The sequence below is a fragment of the Oratosquilla oratoria genome, chromosome 19, assembly GCF_046742065.1.
Source record: "Oratosquilla oratoria isolate Oo_2021 chromosome 19, ASM4674206v1, whole genome shotgun sequence".
Taxonomy (NCBI): Eukaryota; Metazoa; Arthropoda; class Malacostraca; order Stomatopoda; family Squillidae; genus Oratosquilla; species Oratosquilla oratoria.
Genome location: NC_134795.1, coordinates 60601174 through 60610365, shown reverse-complemented (window position 1 = coordinate 60610365; position 9192 = coordinate 60601174). Strand labels below are relative to the sequence as shown.

Here is a 9192-nt window from a genome sequence, read left to right as displayed (position 1 = left end):
CGAGAGGTCATTTCAGACTTCATAGAATAGGTCACGGACGCGTCTCTGTGACAAGTGATTAGTTTCCTGACGTACGTGAAGTATGGTGACATTTGCGAGTGATGTGGGTTTTTCAAACTGGTGTCAGTCTCTATTAACCATCTCTCTGGGGGCGGAAGGGTAAGGGTGATTGTTCTACAAAGGACTTGGCGACAGGTAGACTTGTAGGTATTATTTTTACTCGCAGAGTCTAAAAGGAAAATGAGCAAACTTGTAGATAAAGTAATGAACAGACCAAACAAACGCATATATGCTCACACGTACGCACATTCACACACACACACACACACACACACACACACACACACACACACACACACACACACACACACACACACACACACACACACACACACACACACACACACACACACACACACACACACACACACACAAAGATAAAAAAAAAACGTCCCCAAATCATCCAGTAATCCAAAAAAAATATATATATAAAAATAAAAAGAATCGAGGATGACAAATTCTTTCTTTACATCATTTAACCTATAAACTTCAACACAAAAAATTACAGCTAAAAAGAAAAAAAAACAGACATTACACCATGTCCTTCCACCACTTCCATCTCAATTCTTCGAGCTGTATTCCATTCCACCTCATCTTCGTGAAACTGATTCCCTCCACACCTAGATGACATTTCCTAGATCCTTGATTCTAGATAACCTCTACACCTCTAAAGTATTCAGAGGAAAGCAAGAGCACGTGCAGATGCTCTAGACCAGCGTTTCCTAGCCTTTTCCGACCATAGCACCCCCTGTTGTCATGTCTAAGCAGTCCAGCACCCCTATCTTGTTATTAGAAGGATAAAAGAAATTGAAGTGTACTGCTTGACGATTTATCTTCGTGATTCCTTAGAACTGAAACAAATTGACAATATTGTTTGTAGAAGAAATAAGAACACCCTAGAAAAACAAAATAGCATAGAAAAAGTAAGATATGCACAACTGGGTAATCAATGATATATATATCAATGTGATTTTTGTGTGCATCACTTCCTAGCACCCTCTATAATTGATTTCAGCATACCAGGTTGGGAAACACTGGTCTAGACTCTAGACAAATCTAAGTCATTTATTCTCCTAAACGCATTGAGGCAATTCTCCTAATCTAAGACAAATTCTAAGCTTATATGGATGAGGTCCCTTGTGAATTGTATAAATGGACTCATGGTTGATAACTATTGGTACGAAAATGACTTATAACTGCTGATATGGAATTCAAAGAAGAGCTATCTATCAGCTATTCATGACCCAGAAAGTCTTGTAAAGCCTCGTTTCCACGGAACTAGTTTAGTGACCTCTAGTGCCAGTGACTTGCAAACTACCCCTCCACTTGCCCAATGTTAACTGAAACTTGGTAAACTTGCTTCAAAACTATCCTAGTGTCAAGGCTTAGTTGTCGTTAGGGAAATGAACTTGCAGCTAACACTAACGGCCACTAAACTATCCCCGTCTCGCCGAGGCATAAGATGAATCAAATTGACAGGAGAGGGGACAAATGTCCAAGAAGAGAATCATTATACGGGGATTATTTGTCCAACAGGTTTCCAAGTGTCTACAGTGTGTAATGGAGTATCCGTGGGGACTTCTGCAGGCGGTTACTGAGTGGACGCCGCGAGATGGGAAGCGTGGAAAAGGGAGACCAGACAGAAGGTGGAGAGATGATATAGAGAAGTTTGCAGGAGTGACGTGGCAGATGTTTGCGCGATCGTGTGAATCATGGAATGCTATGAAGGAGGCCTTTGTTCAGCAGGGGACTCAGAATGGCTGATTTGATTGATTGATTGATTGACTGTAGGCGGAGAGGTAATGAGGATATGGGGAGATGGGAGTGGGAATGAGAGGGACAGAGAGGGGGAAGGGTCGAGGAAAAGGGTGAAGATCATCGCAGGGTGAAGGGGGGAGGAAGGGGAGAGGGAGGGGAAAAGAAGAGGAGTGTGAGGTTAAGGGTGAGAATAGATATGTGGGTGAGGTTAGCTTAGGCACCTTAACTTACACTCTCTAGAAAGACGCAGAGTGCGGGGTGATCTAATAGAGGTGTTCAAGTGGATCAAAGGCTTTGACAAGGGTGAGGCAAACAAGGTCATCGTATTAAAACAACAGGGCAAGACTCGCCGTAATTGTTTTAAACTGGAGAAATTTAGATTTAAGAAGAAAATAGGCAAGAATTGGTTTACTAATAGGGTGATCAACAAATGGAATAGCCTTAGTAACCATGTAGTGAGCGCTGAAACTATCAGTTGTTTTAAGACACGGTTAGACAATTTTATGGATGGGGATAACAGGTGGTGATAGATATGGAGCTGCCTAGTGTAGGCCTTATGGTCTCTTGCAGTCTCCTTCATTCTTATGTTCTTACTAGGCAAATTACCCGCGCGTTGCTGCGAGTTCGTGAATAATCCCTAACCTAACCATACCACACCTAACTTTAACCCTTAACCCTAAAAAAATATATATATATATATAGCTTTAAACACTCCCCCTCCCAGGTGTGCGCTCCCCTACCCGAAGGTTGGAAACCCTAGTTTGAAAATACATGCATACACTAACACAAATATCATGTACGCATTCTTGTGAGTTCGTGTCTGTGTTTATGTGTGGATTGATAATACAAGTCTACAGCTAAAATGTTAAGAAATGTAATTAGTTTCTTTATCTACAGAATATATATGGTTATAGAGGTTTATTTGCAAAAACCAAGGAGGAGTTTGTAAATAATAAATATCCAACCGCACTAAAATTAAACAAAAATAACCAATATTTCAACATTTGGTAACAATTTACAATCATTTTACATTTGCATGATTCTTTTTACAAAAGCTATCATGGTTTGTGGCAACATTAATTTCGCAAATATAAATATTATTTATAAACATATATAATGGTTTGTTTAATCATATTAATCCATAGGTTACAAAAATAATGCGTAACCTATATAAACCACCTAATTTTTACCCTTAACCCTAAAATAATTTTCTTTTAAATCAAATATAGCTTTAAACACTCCCCCTGGAAGGTGTGCGCTCCCCCCCCTCCTTCCCGAAGGTTGGAAAACCCTATTTTGAAAATACACGCATATATAAACACAAATATCATATGTATACATTATTTCAAAATAATAATAATAATAATAATAATAATAATAATAATATTAATAATAATGATGATGATGATGATGATGATGATGATGATGATGATGATGATGATGATGATGATGATGATGATGATGATGATGATGATGATGATGATGATGATGATGATGATGACGACGACGACGGTGATGATGATGATGATGATGATGATGATGATGATGATGATGATGATGATGATGATGATGATGATGATAGTAATAATGATAATAGTAACAATAATAACAATGATAATAATAGTAATGTTAATAATAATAATGATGATAATAATAATAATAATAATAATAATAATAAATAATAATAATAATAATAATAATAATAGCAATAATCATAATAATAATGGTAATGATAATAATAGTAATGATGATAATAATAATAATTAATAATAATTAATAATTAATAATTGTGGCACATGTGTCTATGTCTGGGTATTTGATATTCCCGCGCGCATGGCGCGATCATGATAGACACCCATAGGCATACGACACACATACATTTATAAACACATGTCAGGATAGGAGACACTTTTCCCATGTGTAACGGAGCATAGGAACTATGTATAATAGATGACCTAGCTAGGACAATGTAGTCTAGGATGCTGTTGCATATTATATCTATTACCTTTGTCACGGTGACGCCATGACGTCACGGCATAGTTCCCGCCAACGCAGTTGGACCAGAGACACTATGGTGATTGGATCCTGTAGGACCAGTGGACGTGAACTATTACTGCTGAACTATTAGTGCTGAACCTATTCACTGTTTTATATTGATAGGGCTCCCTTTGTGTATCCAAGCCTATGTATACAGAAGTACTTATTAGATATAGAAACCTACGTATATATTTTTATACCCTAGCACTCTGGGTACTTTATGCATGCCAATACTCGGCCGTTCATGCATAACATGGCGCAGTGAAAGTTTAATTGATACTTCTGTTCTTATCAGTGATTCCGTTGTGCATAATTCTGTGATAACATAGTGCGTATGTTCTGTGTTGATTACTTTGTGTACAAGTTCAGTGCTAACTTAGTGCGTATGTGTTGTGGTGATTACATTGTGTACGAGTTCTGTGCTATCTTAGTGCGTATGTTCTGTGGATTAAGCCGGTGTACCCAAGGCGTCATTAGCCCCCTCTCCCTCCGGAGAGACCTCCCACGTTCACCGCCTGCCCGGGGCCTACTGCACACTGATCCCACGCGCGTGTTGATTTACGTGCATAGCATAACTCGCCCGCCAATTGGCCGATTTTGACGAAACCAACGCTATGGCAACGCCAGATCAATCATCCCCCGACAACTCACAGCCAGACACTTCCATAACACCCGGAAACGCAAACCAAGATGAGCAAGATGTACTCAGGTTGTTAGCGAGCTCCCTCGCTCGTCTTCTCACAACCCCCACGGTACATGGAAATAACTCCACGGATTCCACCAAATCACCCGTCGTCCCTCCAAAGCCACCTCCCATACTGATGCCGGAGATGTCATACAAGGAATTTGACGCATGGTCCGCCAAATTCGACGATTTCTCCACCCTAACAAACTTCCATTCGCTAAAGCACACGCAACAAATGGCCACACTCCGTGCATACCTACATGACGGTGTACGATCACTCCTAGAGGACACTCTCGGAGTACCACGCGACTCTACTCTCCCTGTACAAGAAATCTTGAACAAACTTCGAGTGCATTACAGGGAGAAGTGTAATGAGTCCGTACGACGATTGGCATTTTCGAACTGCAAGCAAGAGAATGGAGAATCGGTCAACGCCTTCTACGAGCGTCTATCACAGCTCACACGTGAAGTTGAGCTGTGCACCGGGTTAAATTGCCGTGATACACAAGTGAAACACCAACTCATCATAGGTCTACGAGACGTCGAAACCGTACGCCAACTCCTACAAACGAGTTCCAGCGCGACGCTAGAGGATTTTTTATCGATCGCTCGTGCAAGGGAAACCGCTCGTGGCACTACGGACGCTATTCGCCGTGGGTTAAACCAACCCACCTCGGGAATGGCCTGTGCTGTGTCAACTTACAAGAAGATGCAACGCACGGAACGAGGTCCCACAGGCACCCCACCAGGGAATGAGGCCTGTCCAGGGTGCGGTGTCTTCCCCAAACACCCACGAAAAACGTGTCCAGCTCTTACGCATGTCTGCCGGATTTGCTCCAAGAGAAGACATTTCGAGAAGGTGTGCAATTCATCCACGGCTGCCCCGAAACCCATCCCGCCACCGAAGCAGAAGAACCAACGACCTCGGAAGATGGCCATAGTGTCGAGCCTATCTGCCAACATACGGGCGGCAGATGGGAGGATCGGACCCCCGACTCCTACCATCTCTGTGAGGGTCAAATTTGGTGACGTTGAAGGCAATGTTCGATTCATCCCGGACACCGGATCTGACACAACGGTCATTGGGTGCCAGCACATGAAGGATCTGGGCATCAGCGCCCGCAGCCTCAACCCAGCAAAGGACCTGGCCCTGCGGAACCCGGACCATACTGCATTCCAAGGACGTACCATCGGCTCCATGTATGCTACGATGTCCTTTGGAGACACCACCATCGACGGCTGGATCAATGTTGTGACGCACCTGCCGCGCCCCCTGCTGTCATGGTGGCACTCGATGCAGCTCCGCCTCATACCTTCGTCATACCCTGCCCAACTGCCGAGGGACCAACCAATCGGCAACGCCTGCCGCTTGCAACGGGACGACGACTCGGTACCACAGCCGGTCACACACTCTCCAACGACTACGGCTCACAGCTCCCTCCCGCTCTCTCACGCCCCGCCCCCGTCAACTACAGTAGCTGACCTGCCAGATTGCATCAAGAAGACATGGCCCGACGTCCTTCGACACAAGGAAGACCTCAGGTCCGGCGAGGCCCTTAGAGAAATGACTGGGAGGCCTATGGAGATACATCTCAAGCCAGATGCGAAGCCGTTCGCACTCCACACCGCAAGACGAATCCCACACGCATGGCAAGATGACGTGAAGAAGGAACTCGATGCAATGGTGCACCAAGGCATCATTGAACCTGTTGGTGATGCCCCTTCCGTATGGTGTCACCCCCTCGTAGCGGTGCCGAAACCGAAGGGTGGTGTGCGCATCACAGTGGACACCTCAAAGTTAAACAGCCAGGTACTACGCCCAACCCACCCATCCCCCACACCAAGCGAGGCAATCAGTCGCATCGACAGGAAGGCAAAGTACTTCTCAACCTTCGATGCTATCCAGGGATATTGGCAAATCCCCTTAGCCCAGCGAGACCGCCACTTGACGACATTCATCACTCCGTACGGACGATACATGTTCCGCCGGGGCCCCATGGGCCTCTGTTCAACTGGCGACGAGTACAACCGCCGGGGTGACGAGGCCCTCGCAGACATTCCCAACCTTGCCAAGGTCGTGGACGACATCATTATCTGGGACAGCGACTACGGGACACACCTACGTCGCATCAGTGAGGTCTTGAACTGATGCCGCACTCATGGCATCTCCCTCAACGCTGACAAGATGACTCTTGCTGCTCCCAGTGTCAACTTCTGCGGGTTCACAGTGTCTCAAGACGGCGTAGCCATCGACAGTGAGAAAATAAAGGCAATTACGGAATTCCCAACACCTTCCAACATCACAGACCTCCGATCGTTTATGGGTCTAGTGAACCAGTTGGGCGAATTCACATCCAACGTCTCTACAACTGCAGACGCTCTTCGCCCGCTACTCAGCCCGAGGAACACCTTCCTCTGGACACCTGCTCAGGAGGACGCCTTCCAAAGGACGAAGCAGGCCCTCGCTCAACCTCCTGTCCTCGCCCATTTCGACCCGAAACTATCGACTGCCCTCCAAACGGACGCGTCTCGTCTAAATGGCATAGGGTACGCCCTCCTACAGGAACATGAAGAGGGAGTTTGGCGACTCGTGCAGTGCGGCTCTCGATTCCTGCAGGACGTGGAAACACGGTACAGCACGATCGAGTTGGAACTGCTGGCTACGGTCTGGGCCATGCAGAAGTGCAAATACTTCCTGCTTGGCCTCCAGGACTTCACACACATCACGGATCATCGACCCCTTCTTCCGATCCTCAATACGTACACTCTAGACTGTATTGAGAACCCAAGGCTCCAACGCCTCCGGGAGAAGATTGCAGGATTCGTGTTCACCAGTAGATGGCGTAAGGGCTCAGAGTTATGCATTCCGGATGCCCTCTCAAGAGCTCCCGTGGACAAACCTCGGGCAGATGACGTCGCCCTGGGCGATGAAACAAGCATCTGCATCCGCGACGTGGTGACTCGCAATGTTGCCACGCTCCATGCCCTTTCCGGCCCTCCAACACTCGACACCACGGCAACTCCTGCACACTCAACGGACCCAGTACTCGACGAACTCCGTCAGGCAGCATCTTCGGACGCCATGTACGTGCAACTCGCCTCTCTCGTCGGGAAGGGATTCCCACGATCACGCATGGAACTCGACGAAGCTCAACTTCCCTTCTGGAAGTTCAGAGACAGCCTCTGCGTCGACGGACCCTTGATCCTCCGAGAGGCACGGATACTTGTCCCCCAAGCTCTTCGCAGAAGTGTGTTGGCTCGACTTCACGACAGCCATCGTGGTATTGAAGCCACCAAACGCCGAGCCAGGCAAACGGTCTGGTGGCCAGGCATCGATTCCGATATCGCCAACACAGTACGCTCCTGCGAGCCATGCCAGATATTGCAGCCGAGCCAACAGCGTGAGCCCTACTTCACCGACGATGTGCCCCCCTCCAGACCGTTCGAGTCGGTCTCCGCAGACTTTTTCACCACCGCTGGGAAGCACTTCCTGGTGTACGCGGATCGACTCTCTGGATGGGCAACGGTGGGCCACTGTGGCACGGACTCCTCGACATCCCAAACCATCCGGCTCTTCCGCCACTTCTTCAGCACCTTCGGCGTCCCGGTACGACTCAGGACGGATGGAGGACCCCAGTTTACGGCCTATGACTTCGCTGAATTCCTGCGACGATGGGGCGTCCGCCACGACGTCTCCACCCCCTACCACCCACAGTCCAACGGGCATGCAGAATCAGTGGTCAAGGCCGTGAAACGCCTCATCATCAAGGTCGCGCCCAATGTAGAAATTCGCCACAGTGATGCATTCCACCGGGGTCTCCTGGAGATATGGAACACGCCCAGGTCCTCTTCGGACGCCCTCTTTGGTCCTGCGTCCCAGCCCACTCTAGGTCCTTTGCACCTGAGTGGCAGGCTGCCACAGCTGAATGCGAGCAGAAGGCAGCCGCCAGAATGGAGGTGACCATCAAGCAGTACGACTCACACGCGAAGCCGCTCCCACAACTTTCCGTTGGAGCCACGGTCAGGATCCAGGATCCTACGTCACGACGATGGAGTAAGGTCGGCCACATAATGGGACAAGGACGTACCAGGGACTACCTCATCAAGACAGCGTCCGGAAGTGTCCTGTGGCGCAACCGGAAGTTCCTCCGCCCCATCCCTGAGCCAGGTGTCGCCCGTGATGGCATGAAGGAGTCTCCAACGAGCACTACCGGCAATACTCCTCGCCCCACGAATCAAACTGGCCAGCCCAATGGACCAAGACGCTCAGCGAGACTGGCCGCACGCAACAAATCGACGGCTCAATGAATACATCGATTTTGGGGGAGGGGGGGAGATGTGGCACATGTGTCTATGTCTGGGTATTTGATATTCCCGCGCGCATGGCGCGATCATGATAGACACCCATAGGCATACGACACACATACATTTATAAACACATGTCAGGATAGGAGACACTTTTCCCATGTGTAACGGAGCATAGGAACTATGTATAATAGATGACCTAGCTAGGACAATGTAGTCTAGGATGCTGTTGCATATTATATCTATTACCTTTGTCACGGTGACGCCATGACGTCACGGCATAGTTCCCGCCAACGCAGTTGGACCAGAGACACTATGGTGATTGGATCCTGTAGGACCAGTGGACG

At 47.5% G+C, this 9192-nt stretch overlaps 1 protein-coding gene across 1 annotated transcript; it reads left to right on the top strand.

The window, feature by feature from the left end:
* Positions 1–4469: 4469 nt before the first annotated feature.
* Positions 4470–6689, top strand: LOC143035688 (uncharacterized). Its single transcript, XM_076202553.1, has one exon. The coding sequence runs from the start codon at positions 4470–4472 to the stop codon at positions 6687–6689; it is 2220 nt and encodes a 739-aa protein (XP_076058668.1).
* Positions 6690–9192: the final 2503 nt, after the last annotated feature.